Source organism: Natator depressus, chromosome 2 (assembly GCF_965152275.1).
Source record: "Natator depressus isolate rNatDep1 chromosome 2, rNatDep2.hap1, whole genome shotgun sequence".
NCBI classification, from domain to species: domain Eukaryota; kingdom Metazoa; phylum Chordata; order Testudines; family Cheloniidae; genus Natator; species Natator depressus.
Genome location: NC_134235.1, coordinates 136,687,998 through 136,714,683, shown reverse-complemented (window position 1 = coordinate 136,714,683; position 26,686 = coordinate 136,687,998). Strand labels below are relative to the sequence as shown.

At 39.4% G+C, this 26,686-nt stretch overlaps 1 protein-coding gene across 10 annotated transcripts in view; it reads right to left on the bottom strand.

The window, feature by feature from the left end:
* The window catches only part of CTNND2 (catenin delta 2), a 1,172,806-nt gene that overhangs the window by 37,870 nt on the left and 1,108,250 nt on the right, over positions 1 to 26,686 (bottom strand). For 9 of the 10 annotated variants that reach the window (XM_074945030.1, XM_074945027.1, XM_074945025.1 and 6 more), the window contains 3 exons: positions 13,163 to 13,373; positions 8,693 to 8,777; positions 1,951 to 2,076 (listed from right to left, as the gene is read on the bottom strand). In XM_074945030.1, coding sequence (XP_074801131.1) covers positions 1,951 to 2,076; positions 8,693 to 8,777; positions 13,163 to 13,373 — 422 coding nt within the window. The remainder of the gene's footprint in view (positions 1 to 1,950; positions 2,077 to 8,692; positions 8,778 to 13,162; positions 13,374 to 26,686) is intronic. The other variant, XM_074945028.1, reaches the window with a different exon arrangement.

Genomic DNA, 26,686 nt, shown 5'->3' with positions numbered 1-26,686 from the left:
AGGTCAGACCTCTGGAGGTTTGCTCATTAATACAAACACATACATTTAAGGCTGAAAGTTATATTTTGAATAGAAATTTAAATGAAAAACTATACATATATATATATATATATATATGTATAGTCAAACTGAACCATCACAACTGCATTTTATGGCTACAGCTAAGTTAACAGGAAACAAAACATTATGACACTGAGGGTCAGATTCTGAGCTGAACCTATCTAACTTCACTGAAATTACTCCAGGGCTACACCAATGTAAATTAGACCATCATCTGGGGATTGACTCTTGACTTCAACACAGAATTAATTTTAGAACATTACAAAATATTTAGAAGACAGCTATAAAGACTCAAATTGCTTTCAAATGGAACATGCACATTTTCAAAAAAATTAAGAATGACTAAAATAATGGTAGGGGACACTATACATTTGATGGCCTCTAAAACAAATGGCATCAATGGAATTAAATGACATCAAATGCAAAATGATACAAATAAACTGAAATTTTTATCACATACAGCCTGTTACGGGACTACTTAGAAACAACAACCTTTCAGAAAGATATCCCCAGCAAATCTACATGGAAACACAGGGTCAGATTCTCCCATTCCATCATTTGTTGTCCGTGCTACCATTTTGGTTTGGCAGGGTTTTATATCCTCTTTGAACAGATATAAATGATGACATAGGTGCAAGGCAGTGGAGTATTGGGGCAATATATGATACCTTTTTGTAATTCATCTAGTGCTCGGTTTTAGCCCATCATGAGAACTATTTATTTACATTCTAGGAATTGTACAGTATTTAATAGATTGTTTCAAGCTCGTAATAGTTACTTTAAGCCATGTTAAATGACAAAAAGAGTGATAATAAAATAATGGCAGTCCCTTCTCTTTCTAATATTGTTAGTAAAAGTAAAAGGGATTAAGAAGGACTGGTAGGAACGTTATTTGAAATGACAGACAATATAGGAATTGTTAAAAGCAGAGCCTATAAGTTTATTCCATTGATTGCATGACTGAAATGAAATTCTTTTGTATTAAAAAAAGCAAAACTGCTATGTCCTGTGTGACTAACAAACACATCTGTAAGTGCTTGCTGTGTCTATACCACAACACTTGTTCACAGGTTTGCTTGTGTGATGTTTACAGAAGATGTAGCAGTTATTGTTTTCTCTTGCAATAACTCCACACAGTAACATTTTAGCAGGGAAAGGAAAGATGTCAGGGTAAATCAAAAGAAAGGAGCAGTTAAGGGAATGGAATTTTGATATCTAAAATCTGAATAGTGTCCTTATAAGAAAATGATTAGTTATGCTACATCAGACTGAGTCTCATTGGTGTTAATTATGTCTGTATGAAATCTACTTGTCCTGTTCCTGTTAACACAGGATATTTACATATTATCAAGAACTTTGTTGATACTTTGAACACATTCATTTTATCGACAGAATAGATTAACTTGATTAATTTTGTTCCCATAATGAAATGTAATGATTTTTTTTTAAAAAAGTGTGCTTGGATCACAAAAGAAGTGCTTGACAAAAAGTATTTCATTTGCTAACTGAAATACAATATTTAGCAATAAGTGCATTTCTGATCGAAAGGTGTAAAAACAGAAACGTATATGAATGATGGATAGCTTTAAAGGGAGCTAACTGGACCGAGCTTATTTCTGCCTCTCTCCAATGTGCAATGTTCATACAAGACTTTGGTCATGTGACAGTGCCACTGAAATTCATGGGACTACTTGCGTAAGTAAAGTGAGCAGGATTTGGCCTACAGTTCATAAGGTACAATAAATTAAAATGTATCATACATATTTTTTTTAATTCTGTAGTAGTAATGTATTATAGATTTAAATGTGTTCTCCATAGCTCTTCTGGGAGCAAATATTAGTATGCATTAAACATCACAATTCAAGACTGGTCAGATGACAGCCAGAATACCTGGGTTTGGGAATAGATTCTGGTTTCTTGGCTCTGCGAGAGAGTACGCTGAGCGTGCCATGACCCAGAATGATGGGTAGGTGAAAATCCTCTGTCCTCAGCCACTCTGAAGCCTGGGGCCGCCCGCTGCCATAAATCAATCAATCAATTATTTAATCAGGTAGCTGCATTTTCACAGTGATATAGAAATGGGCTCTAGATAATGTCTTCTCTATAAAGCTATTGCAGTTTTAATTAAATTATAGACAGATATAGGTTACCTTATACCAGTTCATTTTAAAAGCCTGACATTCACCTAAGTGAAAATGCTTTCCCCCAGCCCACTGATGCTCCAACTATAGGCCCAATCCAGCAAAATGCATGTATATGCTCATGAATAATTTTAAGCACATATGTAGTCCTATCAAACAGTACTTTTGATGGGAATATTTATGTGCTGGTTGGGGCTTAAGTCTTTAATGTGGTGCTTAAGTGATACAAAGGCCCTGGCACTGGAGAGAATTTCATCTAAAGAGAATACATCTCTCAAGGACGTAGGCGTTATCATTTGGATTTTCTTCCAATTAAGCCATAGCCAATGTTCCAGTGTACATCACGGCGTAATGCATTTAATATGTCAAAAGGGCAATAGATTTATTTTACTTAGAAAAGAACTTCAGATTTTAAAACCAGTTGCCAGGAATTTTGCAGTATCTCTCTGGCAATATTCAAAGAACTTTTAGCAGTTTACAGCTGCATTATTCTGAAAGTCACATGAAAAGAGACTCCTCTTTTAGATCCTGCCTGACTTAACTTTTGATTAGGCTTCGGGCAATTTTTTAAGTCTTGTTCAGCCAATGACAGACAAGGCCAATCTTCAGAGTGTCTATTTAGGCTTCATTAAATGTCTGTCACAATATTCTCCCTATTGTGTGATAGCACAGTATGTGGTAAAGGACAACTGCCTTCAGTAACCTCTTTGCTTTCAAATGGATACGATGTCTGTAATTTTATTGTTAAATTGAGTGATAGGGACAAACATTGGTATTATCCTGTGCAACATAGAAATCCACAATAATGAATGAAAAACTATAATTTCTAAGACTTTGTTGTGATTTCCCACTTATATCCTGAAAGACATATTACATATGAATAAAAAAGATACAGTGTAAAGACATTGTGCTGGAGCCTAAATGATTGGGTAAAATGATGCAATTCATAGAAAATATTCTCTTCATGACAGTTTCTCCAGTTCTTTAGTATCATAAACACTTAATGCAACTTGAAGCTTGTTTTTAGCAAGTAAATTATGGTTCAGGTTGGATTATTTAGTTTCTTTCTACATGTACTTTTTGTCTAAAGATTTGAGATAATTTTTATTTGCTAACTTCATGAAAATTCTCAAGCTGCTCTTATTTAAGAGTAGTTGGTTATTTGCTTGAAAACTGAAGATGAAGAAAAAAATCTGAGCCGCAACAAATGAGAATTTGCTCCTTCCCGGATGTAGCTATATTTTCAAAGGTGTCCCCTAATTTTTCGATTCCCTCCTTGACACACTTAATGCCTTGGTTTTCAGAAGTGCCAAGCAATTGTGTCCAGTAATTTCAATCAATTGAAGTTGTGAGCACTCAGCACTTCTAAAAATCAGGCCTTAGGTGACTCAGGTGGAGCACCGAAAAATGGAAGCAACCAAAATTAGTAGCCATTTTTGAAAATGTAGGCCTTACTACATAGAACAGAGAACAATGGAAATGCCTAAACTTCTGAGTCATTTTTGGAGACATGTTTTCTTCACTGATGGTCAACTACAGTGAGAATTTAATTAATCTTTAATTAATAAAAATGTGATCCCTGAAAACATCTTTTCTATGGGATTAACTAGTGCTGTCCTCATCTTTAAGTATACTTTTCAGTCTGGGGTTCAATCTGAGTCACTCACTCCGCTGGGTTACTGAGGCTTTGTTTCCTTTCATGGCACACTGTCTTGGTGCAAGTTCTTTTTCAGGTGGTTTTCCCAAGGAGGAAATGAAAGGGTTATGGGTGGCAGGACCAGAAGAGAATTAATCTTTCTGGTAGAAACTGGAGCCCTACAGAAAGTTCTTTAGGAAAGAGAGCACAATTTAAATCTTTCTGCATCACACCCCCTTTCCCTTGTGCTGACAGTTGATGGCTTGCTCTGCTCCCCATTTTCTAAGGAAGTATCAAATTCAGAGACAACAGGAGAAGCTGAGAATCAGGCAACTGGAGCAAAACAGCCCAGTAGTAGCTTTTTGTAGAACAGTAGCAGTTGCCCATTGATGTTAGGGAGAATAGAACTCTCACACAGGGCATCGAGGAAGGGAACCCTTTCACCCCAAGACTAAGATCATCATTTCATCTTGGTTTTGACGCTTCCTCTTTTTTGAATTGTAACAGCTGGAGAGAATTTTGGATAAAATGTTCCTGTCAGGCTTCGTTAATATAGTGCTGGATTAACTGCCCTGGAGAGTGAAGTCCTACAAGTGCATCAGGGGAGGCAACAGTGGATCCCAACCACGTGTCTGAACTCTGACTTGAAATTGACTCTTCGTACCCTTTCCATTCTGGGCTGTCCTGGTAAGCCTGCTAACCATTCTGCTGTGTCCCTTTAAAGTTACCATACAGCTGCTGTTGAGCGGAGAAGCCAGCACAGTGGTTAGAATCAGTCAGTGTAGTGCACAAACTGTTACAGACTCCGCTAGTGCTGTGCACAAGCTAGTATTCTGAGTGCGCACCTGGTTTTATTTCCCACAGCACGATACCCCATCCACAGAGATGCCAAATAGTGACAGTAGTGTATGCAAGAGGTTTTTTTAGCCTGAGACCACCAATTAACTTCCCACAGAAAATCAAACCACTGCCAGGTAGTGACAAGTTTGAAATCTAGCCCAGGTCAACAGAGAACCATCTCCCATCTTGAACTGAGAGGCTCAATTTCTCTCTACCCACCCTCTGAGCCAACCAGGTTTGCTATCTTAGCGTTCTGTTTAAACAACCAAAGGCTATTTGAGAAGAAAATCCAGACAATTCCATGCAAGGTGAAGCTCTTCCTATATTAGCACTAATAAGTACGTATTATGGGCCTGATCCAACAAAAGACATCCCCAGCTTTCCAGACATTAAATGCCCCCCAAAAATCCTCAGATGCCAGCTCTGCTACAGACTGGCCTAATCCACAGTAAAGGCCAGAAAGAAAAAATCCTGCCTTGAGGCCTGATACAAGGGCGCATTAAACTCAATACGTGTTTTCCATTGATGTCAATGTGCACTGAATCAGGCCCTTGTGAAGAAGCTCATGGGAAGGAGAGCTCATACAAACGAGGTGCTAGCTGTCTGAGCTCCATTGCACTCACTGGGGATACACAGTCCATGGGCTAGATCAGTGGTTCTCAAAGCCGGTCCGCCGCTTGTTCAGGGAAAGCCCCTGGTGGGCTGGGCCGGTTTGTTTACCTGCTGTGTCTGCAGGTTCACTGGCTGCGGTTCACCGCTCCAGGCCCATGGGGGCTGCGGGAAGGGCGGCCAGCACATCCCTGGGCCCGCACCGTTTCCCGCAGTCCCCATGGGCCTGGAGCGGTGAACTGCAGCCATTGGGAGCCGTGATCGGCCGAACCTGCGGACGCGGCAGGTAAACAAATTGGCCCGGCCCACCAGGGGCTTTCCCTGAACAAGCGGCGGACCGGCTTTGAGAACCACTGGGCTAGATTACCTTTTCTGCAAAGCCCCAAGAAATGACATGAACAGGTTACAGTCTGGGTCTGTGTATGCATGAACGTCCTTGCCTTCTCTCACAGAAGTGCTCTTTCCCCCTGTCTCCGTTGTGGCTTATTTTACCCCTAAATAATTTTCTTTGTCCCACCCCTTCCTTCTCATGGAATGTTTTTACTTCTGTACCTATTAGTACTATAGTCTTGGTTAAAACCAAAGTGCTTGCTTCAGCCCTGTTGGAGGCTGCAGTCTACATCCCCACACATATGTTAGAAGAAGCTGTGCTACGGAGGAGGCAAGTGACAATATCAGGCTTCCACTAGCTGGAAGGAGCTTCAGTTTAGAGCCAGGAGTCTAGAAGCCTCACTGGTAGAGGCTGCCTGAGAGAGACACTGGATCAGTACATCTCCTGCATGCCCTTGCTGTGCACCTTCCTGAGCCAGCCCTACACACTTCTTGGGTAGCACTGGCTGGCTCCTGGCTCCCCAGCAGAGTGGAAGTTATGGGCAGCTTGTAACATTATGCTCTCCACTGCTGGCTGGACTTTCTGTCACTGGGCACTTGCAGTTTGGGTTCTGCCATAGGTAGTGAATAAAGCCCATAGTGCTAAGCAGAACTACAAAAATGTAATAAGCTTTCACGTTTTTTCCCAACATGAACAAATCTGTGGGCCAAATATATTGGCTACTTTTATACCAACAACAGTGACAAATCAATATTCTGGTTACTTCAGTAATGCAAACGATCATACATCTATTCATGTTATTCTTTCCCCTGTTTAGTATAGTGTCAACAAGTGCTGCTCTAAAACTATATCAAACTTTGGACATACTGTCCCTCAAGCACCAGGACAAATACTGCTGCATTTCCTTAAAGTTAATGTTAGGCTTGTAACTGGCCCAAGTCATAAAACAGAATCATGCTTCTATTCCTGCCTCTCTTATATGCTAGTGATTACTTGAGAATAATGAGATAGATATTTTTAGGGCATACTAATGAATTTCAGACACCTGCACAATTGGATTTAGCTGCAGTGTGGGAAAAATCCCTGCCAGTGTGTGAAAGCACAAAGTGCTGACCATATTGCACAGCCAGCTGAAGCTGTATTCATTCATTATTGCCAATACAGATGCTTTAGTGGGAGAAAGTAATTGTATTGACTATTTAAACCCATATTGCATGACAAATATTATTGTTTATGTAATAGAGATCTTAGGAATGCTCTTGTTTTATATAACTTTTTTTTAAAATATTGTGAAAGAACGAAAATGCCATAGGCAGCAAGCCCAAGATTCAGCTAAGTAGTCAATGTACTAATGTGAAGGAAGCAAAGGAAGTAGCTCCTTTCGCAAAGTGTTTTTCTTGATTCATTCTACATAAAAATCATTCCTTATATTGTGTACTAACTTTATAAACATTAAAAAATACATCCCCATCTGTTTATGTACAGTAACATTTTTAGTTAATTCTTAGAAGCATTTGGTTAAAAGAAATGATATTTTCTGTACTAAATTATTATACAATGTTTGGTAGCAGGTTGTAGAGACGTAAGAAGACTAAAGAGTTATTTTGTTCAATTAGCTCAGTGCTTGGGAAAGGTATTAGATTAACTGCCTGGGAGACTGACCTCCATTTTACCCTGCCAGATTTAGCTCATGAAGGGATTAACAAAATGAATCCTGCAAAATAGTTCAAAGGTTAAGAAACTAGCCAGCCCCTGCAAGCACAACAAACTTTACCCCCAAAGGGGCATCTCTCCACACCATGCAGAGAATCGCTTCATTCCCCACATCCCAGATGTGCTGTCTTCTCAGAGGAACCCTACCCTCGCTGCTGTTCACTCCCACCTCTCAAACAAGGCCTATTTGCCAACCTTCCTCAAACAGGAGCTCAGGTGTACAAAACAATAAAATTTCAAACCCAAGACTCAACGTGAGCAGACTGAGGCAAAGATTTCACATTACTCAACTCTTTTCAGCTACACAATACAGCACAAGCAATGGCAGTGTGAGCATCTTCAGAGTCCACCATTAATATGCCTCACCCTTGACTGGGAGTGGAATTAAATGCTTGGTCTCTTTGCTTAGACTACAAAGAAAGGTGCCAATTAGAGGCAACTGCGGTGGTAATTTTTGTGATGTGAAATTGTGAGTACTAGGAAGCGGTCTGAGATTGCCACTGAATATATGTGTACACACATACACACACCACATTTACACGCACACTTGAATGTGTGTCAATTTTCAAGCATTCTTTGATAGGAGCTTGCTGTACCATCACCTATCATTTATACATGTAAGAAGCTTATTTTTAAATAGTTAATTTTAAACGTGTTGTTCATAGTAATAGTACTATAATTTACACAAAAGAGGAGGCTGGAAGCCTTATGAGAATGATAATGGGAGCCACTGCTTTCACCTCTAGATTGCCTCTGAATCAAGCTCGTGTTGCTAGTGCATGAAAGCTGCCAATTTGATGGACGTGAAATAAACAGGTCTCTATCCAGTTCCAGGGGTAACAATGTCCATATCATAAAAGCATCACCACTGAAGGAACTGGCATTGGTGGGCTCAGCAGAGAGGCCAGGAATTGAATTAGGTGGGACTCTCACACTCACCCCGATGGTTGTCTCTCCAGGATAGGATTGAGATGCACTGATAGGAAAGGCTGAGGAGAGGCAGCTTGCACCACTGCTGACCATGCTGTACTGGTTCTGTGAACAGAGGACTTCACTCTCCAGGACTGTCAACTCCAGCACTTTTAATAAGAACTAAAATTTATTTAAAAAAAAAAACTCCCCCAAACAATAACAAACAAAAAAATACGTGCTTTATGGGCCATTTCTATTTAAGGAGTTAAAATTAGACATGGGAACTTGAAAAAACACCAGATCTGAACCTCCTAAACTTTGGGCGGTTGGGATTCAGACTTCAAAGTTTGAGCCCATTAACAGATCAAATAAAGTATTTTGGGCTCATGTTCCTTCAGCCCCCAAAGTGGGTAACTGTACTGAAGATCTAAAATCTGAAGAAAATCTTACCTTCTTGTAGAGACTTCTCAGGTCTCTGTACTGCCACATGCTATTTAGGACCTGAGATGCTGCTTTCACCACTTTTGGTGAGTGCCTATTACATTAAAAAAAAGAGAGAGAGAGAGACTGTTAAATCCCAGGCTCAATTAATGATGATTTGTGAGTCAATTACAAAGGATTGAAACTCTCAAGTGGAATTCTGCTATTCACCAGTATACTCTAAGAGCTTTACATTCAAGTAGTTTGGATAGTAACATTTTATTGACTGACAAACACACTCTTCATGTTCATATTACTAAGTGTCGGAAGAGGAACAAAACCAATACACACTTGTGCTGTACAGTGAATGAGAAGCAAGGGTTCACACTGGGAACATGAGAACAAGAGAATTCTGTCAAGATGGAGAGTAACTGCTGAACTGGCTAACTGATAGTGTGGGTAGTGGGGAAGGTAGAGAGAGAGAAAGCTGCAGAGGGCAAAACTTGGACAAATTGTTTCTAGGGAGATGGCTTGGCTGCAGCCCTGTGGGCAGTGTCATGAAAGACAAGAGTACAGGGCTTTGGTTTCTTTCTCCTGGGCTGGTAGACTTTAAGCACTTCAAGGAACAGATGAGTGAGTACTCACTGCACCAGTGCCTTCTGCTAGATGGTCAGAGGAAACAGAGGAACTAGCCAGGTGATGAGCACTGTTTTAAGATGGGAGGGGTTGGGGGCAGAACACAGAAATATAATAGATCATAAATACACAGAATGATCAATGCTTTGTGACTAAATAAAATTCATCCGGAACCCAAATTTGAACTTATGTTCTGAAACACTGACAACAGTAACCAATTAATGACTGCACTCTAAACCTATATAAAAAGACAAAAATAACTTCACATGGACTCCTCCTTCTGGAGTCTTTCCCCAGGAGATCTGAATAATTATTTCAGAGAATTAGAGCCAAATGTTCCCTTTTGTTTAGGCAGTACAAGAGAGAGCAGATGTCTTAAACCCAATGAGACGGGCCAGGGAGGACAACATAGGATAAATATGTGACGATGCAGAAAGTCCACATCTTGTGACTAACCTCATCCCCTCAGCAAACATAAAGCAGCAGAGCTCCAAGAAAAAATTACAAGGGATTAGAGCCTGCCTGAAGAAGTTGGGGAACAGTCACACTTGTGCTTGGTGTTTCCCTGTGAAAAGGGCACAACTCGTGGCGAAAAAGAAGCACGTGGTGCTGGTGTTGGCAGCATGTATCACTCATCTGGTTCCAGTGTGGGTAGGGGTAACTGCCACTATTCACTTTGCGACACACATGAGAAGGGTCACAATTGCATTGCCAGCAGAGCTGGTAAGATAATGTTAATCACATAATTTATTCAGTTGTTTTCCACAATATTTTCCTAGTAAATTATTTGTTGATTCTTCCCATCTCTACTATTCGTCCTGCAAATAGAACTGGGTGATTAGTTCATGAGTTGATAGGGATTTGATGAACACTTTCACACATCACTGTTTTCATTATTTACCCATCTTTAGCTGCTAGTGGGGTACGGGGAGTAGGGAATGACCAGTGTGGTAACAGTGCCAGTCATGCTGTTAATACTAAGGGGAGGCCAAGAGCAGTGAGATCCACTGAATTTGGCCAATCTGATCCCATGGATGCCAATTCTGCTACACAACTGTAGAGAAGAGAGGACTAGGGCTGTGGGCTCTTTACAGAGATTAGAGCAGATAGTCCTTGCACTACTGTGATTGTGTCCTACCCCTGTGCAGGAAGCATGGGATGAGAGGAAAAGGGAAGGACCTTCATGTCCTCTACTTCAGTTGTGGACCCACAAAGGAGCCAGGTGCACTCTGGCTCCATATTTGGAGGACCACATGCTGCATACAATGTAAGATGCATTAATATTTAAGTTTTATATTGAAGTACACTGACTATGGCAAAAATTCCCCATCAGTCCAGTATAGTGCAATCTTGTGGGTTCCAGTTCTTTGAAGAGCATCTGGATGAAGGGAATAGAATAGTGTAACAGATGACAAATTGAAATCTACCCATTAAAATCTCTATAAATCCTATTATAGGTAGTGTTGCTGTAGTTGTGTTGGCCCCAGTACATTGAAGAGACAAGGTGGATGAGATATCTTTTATTGGACCAAGTACTGTCTCCAGACCTGAAGAAAAGCTCTGTGTAAGTCTGAAAGCTTGTCTCTCTCACCAGCAGAAGTTGGTCCATTAAAATATATTACCTCATCTACCTTGTCTCTATAAATTCGATTGTGACAACTTTTAGGGTTAAAGAGTTTTTGACTTGCCTTCTCATGAAACAGAGTTTTTGATCCACTGGATTAAAGCTTTCGTGACTTCTGTTGGAAGCAGACACAGTGCATATTGATTTTTTTTAATATGATAGTGATTATACTAGAAGCAACAATAAATGGTTCTTCTGAGGCTAGTAACAGTTGGTCTTATTAACAGATTTCATACTTTATAATTTAACACAATGTTGCATTCTGTCAAACTGTGCAACTTCACTAATTTAAGTAACAGGTTGGCAAGATAGTCTTTCTACAATTATTATTTGAAATAATGGAACCTCCATGAAAGAAATGAAAAAGATAGAAGGAATGGGAAAAAAGTCTCATGTCTCTGAAAGGTGAGTATAAACTCCTGTTTTAGGTGAGGAGCTGGTATCATGTGCTGATAGATTTTCTTGTTCTACAACGACAAAATCAATAAAAATAATCATATCTAGCTCTTATACAATGCTTTTCATCAGTAGGTCTAAAACACTTTATAGAGGGCACTACAATTATTATTTGGGCATTCTGAAAACATATATTAGCTGACATGTCCTAGACTATTAGAAATATATGGCTTTCAAAAGGTTAGGTTCACTGGATTTGCAGTTAGGGGTTATATTTGGCTCACCATATGCTGTAAGGCTGACATTTTCAAGACCCTAACAGGAGACCCAAATCCCATTTAAATCAATGGGAGTTGGGTGGCTAATTCTCTTAGGCTGTTTTGAAAACTCTAGCCCCAATGTCACTAGGTAATAATGATCTCTAGTGGAGTAGTATACAGGTGGACAAATACACAGTTTTTGTAGATTTTCTTAAGTTTTATTAATGTAGAAGGATAAACTTGGAGTCAAATTCCCCGGTGGTGTCAGTGGGCACATTCTACTGAAGAAAAATGGAGATGCACCTGCTTATGCCAGCAGTTAATTTGATCTAGTAACAACAATTAATTTAGTTTAATATGTAATTTATTTATAATAAAAATTGTAATATGTTTTATTACTAAGGCGAGTCAGCAGTACAAGGGCAGTTCCCACAACTGGAATCACCACAATTAGTAATGCTGCTACTCTTATCAATTCCTGACAGAGTTATAATAATGAGAGTGTACTGGGTGAGAAGCATGAAAGGAGAGAGAATAATAATAGAAGAAAAGGGAATAAGATTGAATTGTGTCAGCTATGCATTAATTGCCTAGCCCAGCACACTGCTCCAGTACCAGGTTGAGTGGGCAGATTCCTCTTTCAGGCTGAAGACTGGCTGTGAGGAGCCACATTAGAGCCACGAGGCTGCAGCTGCCTCTGTGCTGATAACATATCCCCCTTCTGAAAGAAGGATCTATGCATTAAAGTGAAATCTTCCATTTTTCAAACTGACATGGTCCCACAGAAGGCAAAGCAACCATACCTCTGGAAGTTTGATGTATATTGTTTGTAACCAAGCTATTCTAGGCAACCACTCCCAGCAAAAGGAGAGGATCCAATGATCGCTTTGTCAACAGTGTGCACTGGCTCAGAAAAAAAAAGATGCATTCATATCTGTTGCTAAGAGCATCATAGTTAGGTGTGAGTCTTCTCCTACATGTATCGGTGCCATTTAATGTAGCAGACAGAAGGCCTGATACTTCTTAACAAACTAGGGAGTGGGAACAGGGGTGAGGGAGTGGAAAGAGCTGTGGCCCCATCCCCCACTTGCCAGCCAGAATAACTGTTGTATGGTGGGGAATAAGCTGCAGCATGCACAGTGGTGAAGTTACTTACTTCTGGCATTCCCAAAGCAAGTGGGAGTAGGAGAAGAATAGTACCTTTGTGAGGCATAAATCCTTTTGCAGTGTCCTCCTGGTTATTCCCATGGCACATCGCCCATTACACAGGGGCCTAATGTCTCAGGCTACCGCCTGATGTTGATAAAATGTTTCATGCCAGTCATTATTATAAATAATTATTATTCATGATGCTGCACATTGCCACTGAAAGCAGGCCAAAAATGAGCCCTGGCAGGGACTTTGATACTGGGTTACTTGTTTCCTATCTCCCTTCCAACATCTGACACGGTTACTAACACAAGTGATTTATGATTAAACTTAATAACGAAGCTAATGATTTCACCAGACAAGACAAACCCATTTAGTACTAATTACACCTATTAAAGATGTTACAAAAGGTGCGAGGTGATTTACAAAACATACTTGTCTCCTTTACTCTTGGAAATGCCAACCAGCTTCTCAATGCCTCCTGCATCCCGTAAGGCCTTGGCATTCTCCATGTTTTTAGTGATGACTTCATGCAGAGTGCAGCAAATGGCAGTAACGGTGTCATCCGACATGGCCTTGCTTGCTGAGCTGTTGCTGTTGTTACCTCCTGGAAGTCGGTGGACCAGGTCCCGCATGGCATACTTGCCTTTTTGGAAAGAAAATGAAGGGAGAATGTTGAGGAACTTTAAAGGAAGAATGATGGGGGAGATACAGGGAAAATACACAAGGCAGTGTTAGTGCCATTTTCATAATTTCAGGTCTATAATTTGCTGTCAGTATCATCTTGTCATTAGACGTATTTATACAAACATATGTTTAAGCAGCATTTTGCCCATTAGGACCTCTACTAATAGTCCCTGGTAATATCAGTGAGAGCTTCAGGGTGTGAGTTATATCCTGTCTTTGTGCAAAGGAGACAGGTACAGTAAAGCTAAGTACGTATGAAAGTGTAAATCAAAGATTTGAGAGCCCAGCAGAAGCTGGCCAGTCCATATCTTCCTTACCCCATTATAGCAACACCATTTAAGTGAGCCCAAGGCAAACTGGCTGGGATGATGCATCACTACTAATAAAATCATCACTGTGTAGCAGTTGATAGGGATAGTATAAAGGTACTAAAGCCATCCAAATTGGCGTTCTTTGTGAATGAGTAGCAGGCTTCACTATACATTAACTGGGTGTAATGATGTTATTGTACTTTATAATATGCTTTAAAAAGCTATTGTTATTTCTATGTAGTTTGAGTTGTATGAATATTAGTGATTCGGAGGTGAGGTTTCTCTGCACTGTGTTGCAGTCTGATATCTAGCAAAGGATTATCTTACTCAACATTTATAACTTAAATCTTCTATCAAACTGAGCAGTGCATTTTTGTAGAGGAATTTGTATGTTAGACACAAGGAAGACATAGTCATTGTGATTCTCCATTATAATTTTTTTCATATTTAAATACATATAGAAATCTTTTAAGAGTTGCTTGTACGAATGTAGCGAGTGGGAAAGATACCACGCCAGCAGTCCTGGAGACGGAAATTTTACACCTAACTCCTGGACACGTACAACACAGGCAGCAGAACTTCCCCACACTGCCACATCAAACCGCCTTGGCCCTGTTCCAGAGGGACAAGTTTAATATAGCCGCTTATCTAAGATGAAGACAAGTTGAACAGTGAAGAGACTAGGGCCCACATGCAACTCTCAGTGAAGTCAATGAACACATTCCCATCAACTTCAGTGGCGCTGGATCAGGATCTTGGGTGAAATAATCAGCTCAGCACCATCACTCGCTCTCAAGATGAGAATGACCCGATTGTCAGGACAAGTAACTGGAAGTAATCCATATTACTTTCTGGCCTGAAATGTAATGAGAGATCTTCTCAATCAGATATTACAAGCCCTGATAAGATGGCATATAGTAAGTGCTTGTTAAAAAGCTTACTCCTGAAGTTACAAACAAAACTCTTGGTGTCTGAATCTGAAAGGCAAAAGAAGCAGAAGACTGGCCCTTTGAGTGTCCTTATGTCAGATTTTCCATCATAAATTGTTATTTTTTTACAATGCTATCTGCAATGGCGAATATCTATCCAATCATTTGGAACAATGCATTAATAATACAATACACACCAAAATCCATGTACTGTCACAGTAAAATCATTGTATACCAAATTAATTTTGTGACAATGTCAGATCCAGAAACTCACGCAACAAAGTTCCTTGTAATGGAAGCATAACACACTAAAATGTGTGCAATTGTTTTATTATCAGTGTGTTGCAATTTAGAAGTTAACATTTGACTTCAAATGCTTTTGTTTCTGTGCAGCTAATATTTCATCACTGTAATACACATTAGATTTTTCATTTAAATGTCAGATGCAGTACATAAGTGGTCATATGAATTCTGTGCAATTCTTTTTCCCCTACGTACCTATAATAGTATCTGCCAAAGAACAGCCATATAGATGCAAATATTAATATGTAGTTGTAGCCAGTAATAAGTGTTTCAATAACAAAAACATTTATTACATTCATTTATGCCTTTTAACACAAGCCAATTAATAGTTGCATATCTGCTATAGTCACTTGAATATTACAGTCATAGAATATGGTAGATCATGCTTGCCTGTCAAAATAGATTTGTAAAAGGCTGTTTATTTATGCCATTTGTTTCAGTCGTCACTCCTCTAATACTACCATTGATAAGGATCATAGAATCACAAAAATGGATGAATTAGATTAGGTAGAGGTTCTCTCTTCCTTTCCCTGTACCAACCATCCAGGGCATGACAAAGCTCCTTTTTTTACCTATAGCAACTGCTCAACCTAAACAAGAGAGGGATATTTATGCTCCCCTTTCTTTCAGATCATGGATTTCAGCTCCTTTTTGGCACTGTATGTTAAAGCTGCCCTCTCTTTGGCAGCTAGTGACCACAGTCCTTAATTCTGAGTATGAAAATATACCATGACTGCTCCTGAGCAAGTTTTTCTATGGAATTGGCCAGGAATACAAGGATCACTGCACCACAAGAGAACATAAATGTATGCATATATAGGTTTCGTTGGATGCCTGCATATCAGAACGGTACCATGGTTACGCAGCAGAAAACAAATATAAATACAATCAAGTTGATACTACGACTTATAATTAATCATGAACATTCCAGATATGAGACTGGATCCAGAACAATGTCCAGTTCACTAGTTAGCTGTTCTGGTACTTCTATTCTGCACATAGTTGATAAAATAAGCAAGAGAGGTTCAAATCAGTATCAGACATACAGAATCGATCAGTGAGCGGAAAATTACAGAACTGGGAGGTGGGGGGTGGGGAACAGTATAGAGTTATACATTAGATGTGGTACAGCATCCCTGCCTTCTGACTGGATGAGATAGCTCATTTCAGTGTAATTATGCATAATTCAGGAAATATTTAATTCACGTCCAACTCTTGAGTTTGCGTGGCTTCATAGCACAATGATACCATAGAACAAATTCAGCCCTTGAATATGTGTATGCAGTTTCCATCAGCATCAATGGGAATTGCATGCATTTTAATGTAGAATTTGGCTCTGTTTCATTTCACTTTTTAAATAAGGCTATTTCAGTCAGTTGTATGAATAAAATATTTTTTTACATGCTAGTTGGACAGGCCAAATCTGATTTAAATATTAAAGAATTGATTCATTTTGTAAAGTAACATTATTTTGAACTAGCAACTCACGTCGGAAGAACAACAGTCCAGATTTTGTAAAACAGAAAATTACTGAATTCCTCATTTGAGAGGTCCTAGTGTTAACAAGCATGGCTGTTACAAGTCATACTGTAACACAATGTTCCCTACATTTTTATTGTTCAGATAATTTATTAGCTATTTTAAAAGAAGATACGGGAGAAGAACAAATATATCTATGTATAAAAATTACTAGTGTGAATTAATCCAAATTAATTAATTTAGATCACATGAGCTGGTTGTGGAAAAACTGTAATGAAGAGGCAAAAATCCATTACATGTCTCTGAGATACAAAATGGGTCAGGGAACACCTCTCATCTACAATAACCAGCTTACATTTATATTACATTTGTATCTCCACGGCTTCTAAAGTGCTTTACAAACAAAATGGTTTTGCACCGAATCTCTCCCCAACACTACTGCAATATTAACACTTCACAGTAAAAAAGGAAGTAAATTATATTATGCAAAAGTGAAGCTCCTTATTGCCACAGTCACTGGATTGCGTTGCACACATTTAGTGTTTTCTATTTCTGTTTTTCTTGTTAATGAATATGTTACTATGGTTTATAGGCTGAATTCTCCTTCAATTACACCAGTTTTACACCAGTGTACCTCCAATGACTTCAATTATGCTACTGATGATTTACAGTGATGTAAGTGAGAGGAGAATCAGATTCTTTATCACTGGATATATTTTTAATTCTGCTTTTATTTACACTGACACAAATCTCAAATAATGCCACTGATGCTTATGATGTTACTCCAGATTTACACTGTCATAAATGACAGCAAATTTTGATCCTTAACTTTTGCAGTTCTTGACTTTTGAATTTTAATTGTGGAACATTTGCACTGACATTTTTTTCCAATATTGTGAGTCTTTCCTGAAAGCAGATAGAAATGTATCATGAAACACCTGACTTCAGGTGTCAGCAATATTTTATCTAGCACTACCAGCAGGAAGACTGGGGAATTGGGCTTGTGGCAGATACAATATGTAACTCTGGGGAAGTCTCACTGAGCTTAAGCAGGGAGAGGAGAAGAGGGCACTGAGGATATGATCATTTGTGTGAGAAAGATACTAAAAATAAATATCATTGTTAATTCCAGCAGGGTTTGTACAGAACCACTTTGATCTACAAATAAATTGATTTTTTTCTAACATTAAATGTTGTAAGACCCACAACTGATTTGATACATTTTAAGAGGATTTACATAATTTGATTGAATATGGCAGTCAGCATGACAACAAAAAAACCCTTTTTTATTTGCCAAGGTTTATTCATAAAGGAAAAGAGGGAGAAATTAAATAGACGTAACTTTGGGGTAGAATCATAACAAAGCAGCTGTTTCTAGGGCAGGATTTTCCTGGCACTACAAATTATGAAGTTACTCTTCCAAGGTAAGATTTCCATCACCAAAGTGATTTCATTTTATGTCTAAGCTAGGTTCAGTCTAGCATTTGTACAATGCAGTTCTGTCTTTGCAATAATAAAACTTGCTGTATTTTCCAGTAAAAGTTACAAAAAGACAGCTACATTCCAGATTAGGATTTACAGTACTTTCCAAGACAGGGTCTCTCTAATGCTTTAGCCTTCTGCCTTCTCTAAATCAGGATTTTTCCCCCCCGAAGGTGACACTAATTTATAGTTATCCTGAGACAGAACTTGCCTTCAGAGTAAAATAATACTGCAGAGAAAATCTATTCCTCCAGTAGATTTAATATGAAGAAAATGATCACAAATTAGTTTTTACCTACGGAAATATTGCCCTACAGCTTCCGAGAGACAATTTCTCTGCTGTTATAACTCCACTGACCTTAATTTGGTCCAGAGCTACTTGTTTGTGAGGCATGGAAGACCCATCTCTGAAAAATGACCCTGCCACAGTGGTATTGCTATCAAATGTCAGTGGTGAGATTCCTGCTTTGGGGCAACAAGGAGGGCAAAATTAACTCACTGAAAACATCGGAGTCCTCAAAGAGATATCGATTTTACTCTGGGTATAAGGCTAAGTAATTAGAAAACTACGAATCCTGCCTAGGAGGTAGATCTTACTCTGATGGAAGCAATATATTAGCATTATGTCTCTCAAAGCTATGCGGGCATCCTTGTCCTGCAGGGAGATAATAATATTGGTGGCAAAGCTGCTTCGGTATATTATTGCGATGCTAAAAGAAAATCCTACCCTGGAGCCAGTATATATTCTGGTATTAGAAATATGTGAATTTTTCCCTCTAGGCTGCTTCTACCTCTTGGTCCTACACTGGGGATATTTGTATGTATTTCTCATTATCCCTGCCAGTAAGATCATTCCACAGCAACATTTCACAGCCTGCCTGGGAAGAATACTGTTGGGAGAGCTTTTATTATTATTTTTAATAATAATTTAGGAAATATGCTAAAACAATCTATTTAATTCAAAGAAGTGACTTTTGATCTCAAATGTCAGCATAATAAACGGATGGTCTCCTAAACTGTAATTTTTACCCTCACAGTTTTTCCATGATAGTATAATTGTCACAGAATTACCACAGAAAACATTTGGTAAGTAGGTCATTATATGTAATTTCTGTTTCTGGATATTATTTTTATTTATTATTTGTATCGCTATAGTAGTGCCAATCAGGCCCTCATTGTGCTAGGTACTGTAGACACATGCAAAAACAGACCCTATTCCCAAGAGTTAACAATCTCAACATACAATGAGAGAAAACAGTTGGATGCAACAAACTGATCAGGGAGGAAAAGGAAACAGGGAAATGATTATGTTTAGTGTAGCAAACAGCAGTCTCTGTTCACAAACTGCTTAGCTAATATTTTGTAGGCATCACAGCAGAGGTGAGTCCCGTGTGATTTAAAAGAGAATAATGTAGTGGCTTTGCAAATTTTTTTAAGGACATCTTCACATGCAAAGAGGGCACTATGGAAGTAAGCACCAAACATTTCTAAAGGAAAACTGAATTTATAGGTGAGATCGTTTGGCAGAGCAGATCTTAAAGGAAGAATGCAAAATGTAGTATGCCACATAGATTAATGAATGGACTTAAGGGGGCCAGACTGTATTTCTCAAAGGATGAATGGAAAAGCCTGCAGTAATGAAGAAGGGCACGTATGCGTGAATTTTAATAGTTAATGGTTAATGGCTTTTAATAGTTGATAACTATATTATATTATAAGGCTAAATTATTAACATGCCTTTTCAAACTTAATGACAATTTAACAATGGTTTTGGTCTCTCAGTTATAATAAAGGGTAGTGTAGATGGCTTGTGTCTAGGCAGCGTCATGACTGACTTTCATTTTGTTAATTGCAAACCTGCACCAAGCCCCTTAAAGATATTATAAGAAAGTGTAAAAGCATTACCAGCATGTCTCTAGCTGCTCATTAAAAGAAATGTAGCTGACTATAAAACCATTTCTAATTCACATAGTATATTGTCCTTGCATATGCTATAAGTATCTTGTGCACAAATATTTGTTTGATCCCTAGCATCTTAGAGCACATGCAAATTAAACACATTTCTCTATCCAACATTAGCAAAATACAGCATTACAGTTGTCACTGACAAAGTAATGAGCACAGTTTAATAATTTCCCAGAGAGATTGTTTAAGTGAATCCATTCAAACTGAGTGATGGGTGAACTTCAGAAAGGTCAGTCACTCAGTTTGGTTTGAGTAAGTTCCCCAAAGTTTGTGGGTCAGAATCAATGATGTGCCCTGGCTGCTTCATTCCAGCTGAACCTGCCAATTAAAATGGCTTTGCAGTTGCTTTGAGCCAGGAGTACTGCAGAATATGGCTCTGCTGTATGTTTATCTGAAGCTTATTTGAAACTTTTTGGACTAAGGAGGTTAATGGGAAGACAGAAAGACAGACACAAGCTTTTTGCACTTAAAAAACAGAATCGCCATCTTTAATGTGTCAGAAATTTATGAGACTCAATAAAGAGCCAGGGAGAGGTCTGGGTTTCTCTTCTTCCCTCAGAAGTTAGATGAGCAGGATCACTTGCCTTTAAAGATGCTTTTCCAGCACTTACTTCTGATGGCAATCAGAAAGGGTTTCAAGATATGAGAATGGTATTCAGCATGGTCCATAGAAGAGAAGGAACAATGCTTTCACTGATACTATTGTACATTATGTACCATTCACTGATTTGTACCTTTTGATCATAATAAATGCAGTCGTATGTGGTACAGTCGGTAGAGCCACCTAGGGAGTACAAACAGACATCTTTGCTAGTTTCGGGAAAATGTGTCTCAAGCTTTCACAGAGTGATTAAAGTGGGTGAAAAGTTCATATCTGTGCAAGGAATATCAATTGAGAGTTGTTTGTCAGGGAATTGAGGGTATAACGGAGTAGCCAACCTACAGGCTTTTAATTTTTCTAAAAAAAGATTAAACACACTAGTTATACAGGTGTATTGTACTGAAAGGAGATGTGGCATGAGGGCAGCATGAAGAACTACAAAGGGAACAACCCTAACAAAGAGAGCAGGGCTTAATAGCAGTTGATATGATGGGACCACGTAGAAGGGGGTCAAAGACAGATGAGCAAAAAGCATTTTAATGGTTGCACCCCAACATGCCATGTAAGGGTATCTATGTAAACAAAGACTTTGAGCAAACTGCTTCCTCATAGGGTCCATAATCCTCTATATTTGCTTTACTCTGTTGCATATCTCCCCCCCACCTGCCTTTTACAGCTCCCCTACTCCCAACTAAAGTCCTCCTATTCAAGTTTCCTGCCTGCCTCCAGCCAATCATTCACCCTCCTCCTCACTCACCCTGTGATGTTACTCCCTTGGCCATCTCCATTAACTGACTGATGTCTGTCCTCCAATTCTCTCTCTCTCTCTCTCTCTTTCTCCCTTGCTTCTCAGCTAATGAGTTTTCATGTTCCCTTGCACTCTCCTGTTTACCTGATGTCTGCATGGACTTCCCTATAACCTGTCTCCTACTCTCTCATCACACTTACTTGACCTATGTTCAGCCTACATCTCAGTTGACCTGAAATCCCCTTCTTACCTCATTCACGTCTGTCCAGTCCCTCCACATCCACCTATCTGTTAGCACGTGTACTGTGATAATCCCTAGTCCCGTACTGAAGTCAAGGAGAGTTTTGCCTAAGTAAGGACTGCAGACCCTAGAACTGAAATTTCTTAAACATTTGTTTTCCTAAAATGTATTGCCCTTGTACTGCAGTATTCTCTTGCTTTGTATCTCTGACGTCCATTCTAGGAGTTTACATCATCCATTTTTAATCCCAACAGCCTCTCCCATAGCAGGATTGCAACGTTTAGGCTACTTATTGGTGAGTGGCTGACAGTAGCAGTCCAAAGAGCCTTCAGGGCGGGCTATCTGGGAATGGAGATAATCTTTCCACCCCACAGTGGTTGGGGGAATGGTAAATATGCTAACTCCTACCAGAGAAGGATAACCTAGCTGTCATGGTCTGATGAACGCTGGTCCATGAGGAGTTCCAGTCTTTCTCAGAGCAAGAGCGGGTAGAATAACCAGCGCTGGTAGCTTGTGGCAACACAGCTGGTCTCAGTAGGCATGTGAACTTTGTCCATTCAACAACAAGTGCTACCAATAGAAGGAAATGGGGAGCTGAAAGGCAAACTCAGAGGTGTTCTCCTTCACAGCTATTGAGACTTCTTAACCATGGAAATATGTTGATTTCATAGGACTATTCAGTATAGATACAGCCTTTTCTGCCATTTTGAACAAAATCATGTCATAATTTGAACGTATCCCTGATGATGTGGTCTTTCATCATCCTTTCATATAAACTAACAGCAGTATAAGCTACAAAAAGGGGTACTTTCCTGGGCCAGTGGTTGGTAGTTGTAGACCTTTGCAATGATACCTCATAATGCATATGTACCATGAATTAATGACCTATGAATGCACACACTGCTGTGTCTCATTGCTCAAATGAGGAGTCATGTGTAAATATATTTTTGCATATGATTAAGCCCAGGCAGTTTAATGCAGCAGCATGAAACACATGATATGTAAATAATATCCATTTTATAGCTATCACTGAAATAGAGATAAAACACATAAACTGACAATTAAGATTTGCTGTTTCATTTACTCTGCTATGTTTGCATTTATAGTGTAGGCCAGTGCCAGTCCTCAAATCCTCCCAGTGGGTCAATAATGTCACTGAAGATGATGTTCAGAAAAGAAAACTTTTCTATTGTATTTTTTATTTCATATTTCTTAGAAATAATAAAACTGTCATACAACTTTATACAATTCTTCGCCTGTTAGAGAGTTTTTAGTGTTTGCCAGACACCTGGCAACACTTCAGTTCTGTCAGTTTGTTGATGTTTGGTCTCAGTTGAAACCGTCAGGATTGCAACAATGTGGGCATCAGATAGTCTTGTTCGGTCTTTTGACTTGTTTATTTTCATTTTGGAAAAACGTGACACCGCCTCCATGGCTGACTCTGCCCGGCAACTAATGATGCTGCTTCCATGGCTGACTCTGCCCAGCAACTAGTGATGGCATCTCTGTCCCTCTCCCGCAGCCAATGGGAGCTGCGGGGGGCAGTGCCTGCAGCCGACATTGCCAGTGGCCTGTCTGCGTGCGTCTCTCCTCCGTGGGCTGCAGTGGGGAGGTTCTCGGGTCGCAGATGGCCCGCGGGCCTGGACTTTGAGACCTCTGGTGTAGGCAATACACTGAATTGACTACATCAAGACAGCTCCAGGAAATGGGAGCCAAGACACAGAGACAGAAACCCAACTGTAGATTTTACTTTTAGTATCTCAGAGTTGGTAGATGTCTGTTATGAAGTCCTGCCATTCCTTTGGTATGATGTTAGCTAGAGAATGACACTTGAAAAAGGAAGGACCAACACCAAGGGAGTCAACTGCTCTAGACTTTGTTTAAACTAGACCTTATTGAGGTTTAATTGTGTGTGGTTTTACAGGGTTCTTTGAAAATAGTTCCCCTAATAATGAGAGAATGGGAACTCCTTTTTCCTTTATCTTGTCAGTTTAAATATATATTTTCCATTCTCCTTACAAACATGGATTGAAAAACTTAAGGGAAGGAGTTATTAGCTAACCTTTTTATTTATGTAAATAGTGTGTATGTACATGCAATTACTTAGCTCTTTCCTGGCTGGCCAACGCATTTCTTCCTTTCTTTCAAGTTGTATGGTTATCTTTCTTTGCATCTTCCTATTAGCCCAGGGTAAAAGGTTTTTGCACAGGGAAGTGATTCTTCAGTTTAATCACTGCAGGCTCTACAGTGTGTACTTTTATTTTTTGCAGGTTAAATTTTGGGAATCTTATGCATTTAATTATTTTTGTGATTAATTTATTAATATTTGTAAAGTGCTTTGATAATGAAAAGAACTATAAATGCTAAGTATTATTTTAGGTTTTTTTTCTTTTTTTTGCACCCTTTAAAACGAGATAGGAAAATGTCTGTTAAAAGCCTGACTGAAGACAGTTCAAAAATAAACCATAATGAAGCAATAAAAATGTTATTTATTCGTGGGAGAACCTCCATAGGCTTAGAGATATATTGATTTCAGTGGGTAGGACCCATAAAGACCTAGTTTTTGTGCTACACTTTGCTTTGGAACTGTAGTCCAATAAATGCAAGATTCTGGCAGGAGAGTGGGTGTAGCTGTGTTCCTTTCCAAACAGACATCAGTTTGCATCTGATGTATTGACGGTCTGTGAAGCTGTCAGTATTTTCTTATTTGTACTTTATATTTATCCTTTTCTTCTTCATTTGTGCTTCGACATTATATAGAACACTACTACTAGTTTATTAACTGAGTGTGTCAAATTCCGAATCTAGTGTAAGCAGGTGCAACACTGCTACAGTCAATGAAGTTGCACTGGCTTTCACCAGGTTTGAATTTGGCCCCATATTGTGGTCTGAGAGACTGATTATTTTGAATGCACCTGCACCCATCCAGTGTAACGTAATGATAAGAGATAAAGCAATTCTTCTGCTGTTTAGAAATATACATAAAAATGTGTAAAGGCTTCCAATCTGAAGATTAAAAAAATATTAAAATGCAAGTCTCATGATCAATTTCCTTAATAAAAATTGATTTAAAAATCACTGTGAATTGATGAAAATGAGTTAGCTGATAAAAGCAAATTCCATTACAGGCATAGTGTGTTCTAAAACCAATCCTCCTAAGAATGATAAAACCCTTAACGGCCATGTTACAGTGATCATACATTTCTTAATTAGTCACAATGGAAATTGTGCATGGAGCAGTTAGCATGATTAATCTATCTATGGTAGCAAAATAACAGTGCACAGAGTACATATCCCAGTTTTATATTGCTTTACTGTGGTATATAAATTAAAATAATTTATACTTTAATAGGAAGAATCCCTGGGTTAGGTTATGAGGCCCAGGGAAAACCTGAAGTAACAATTTTAAGTTTGGGAGAAGGAGAGAATAGAGAAAATAGGGACGAAAGAATAGAAGAAAAACACAAAAGAAAAAATGTCAACTCATCTTAGTGATTTCTTAACTTTACGCATGATCTGACAATTGACAGATATTGGTAAAGCAAATGTTTCTGTTCTTCCTTTTTTCTTCAACTTAGAAACCAAAAGTTAGCAAAGATTCTTAAATACACATACCCCTCTGCTCAACTGCTCTCCACTACCATGCCTGAAATAAGGGCACGGGAAGGTCAGAGTGCCATTTTACATTTATTAGAAAAGGGGCCTCTCACACTGACAGCTTGGGAGATTGAGAGGTATGTACATATCCTCTATTCTACAGATTCATCCTCTAGTCTCTCAGCTACTTTTTAAGGTGCCTATCAATGTGGCCGCTAATCACCACGAAGTATGGGTATTAGTACCCCGCCCTGCAGAGGTTGTTGTGAGGCTTAATTCATTAATGTTTGTAAAGGGTTTTGAGATCCTTGGATGGAAAGTCGTAGGAGAAGGACAAATTATCACTACAGCTGTCCCTGTCAGCGAATCTAACCCCAACTTCAACACACTTACCCTACCCCTTATCCACTGCAGTTTGTGGGGCCTTGGGGCTGATAATTTCCAGGTACCTATGTTAAAAGGCAAATCAGTAGCTGTATCTTGAGAGGACATTGTATGGTGTTGAAATGGACACTGTGCTCCTACTGGTAAGGCAGAAAACTGTGTGATGAAGTTACGGATATTTAAATGGTTTAAATACCTGTATGGTCTATGGCCTGAGAGGATCCTCACCCTCGTGTATGAAGGGCAGCTTCAGCTCTCCTAAGTGGTTTCTCAGTTCAGTGGTAGCTGATGATGGGGGAGAACCCGTGAGAGACAGACCCCAGGACCTTATATTGGAACATGGAGCTATTTATGGCAGTTCTACTGCAGTCTCCTCAGGGGACTGGAGTCCAAGAGATCAAAAAGTCCTACTGGTTTATATGCTGTGACACAACCTGCCTTTTCAGAGTACCATCTCTGCACCTTCAGGCTGGCAGGTGGCCACGTCTTCGCTTTGATAGCCCCAAGAGAAACACTTCCTCTGAACATCTGTCTAAGCCCATTCCCTCACAATCTATAGTAAGTTATTGCTCTTTTAAACTGAGCGTTTGATGCTTTCCTACTTGGGAGTAGCCTTCATAGGGATTGAATTTCCGTGAGTAGGGACTCATAGAATTCCCTTTGAGTACTTCTGTGGGAATGGGGTTGGCCCCCATGGAAGAGAACAGTAATTCCACCCCCTAAATCTGTGGATCCTCTGAGATCAACATGGCTCTAGGAAATCTCCAGAGGCAGGCATCCACATGTAGGTCCCCTGCTGGCTAAACCCCCAAATTCTTATCTCCTCTAATCTATGGCTTCTCCTGGATTACCCTCTCCAGAGGTGCATAATATGTAGGAGAAAGTAGCAAAAAATTGCAGGAACCAGCTTTAGCTTCCCTCATAGGTTTTTGGGGAAAGAATCTGGCAGAAACCAGCCAGCCTGCTTGTTCCCAAACACCTAATCAAAATAATCAAAGTCCCCAGAGATTAACTTCTGTGGAATCAGTCAGCAAACATAATACGGAGTCAACAGCTCACCCCCGCCCCCAGATGTTTGCCCCAAACCCAGATGGCTGAGTGTAAACCCCGTTCTGTGCACATGTGCAGAGAGTAACATGGGGGCTCAGAACTGAAGAGCTAAAAAACTATTTCTTATGAAGAGCTTAAATAACAGAAAATAGAAAAATACAGCAGAGAAAATAAATGCTTAC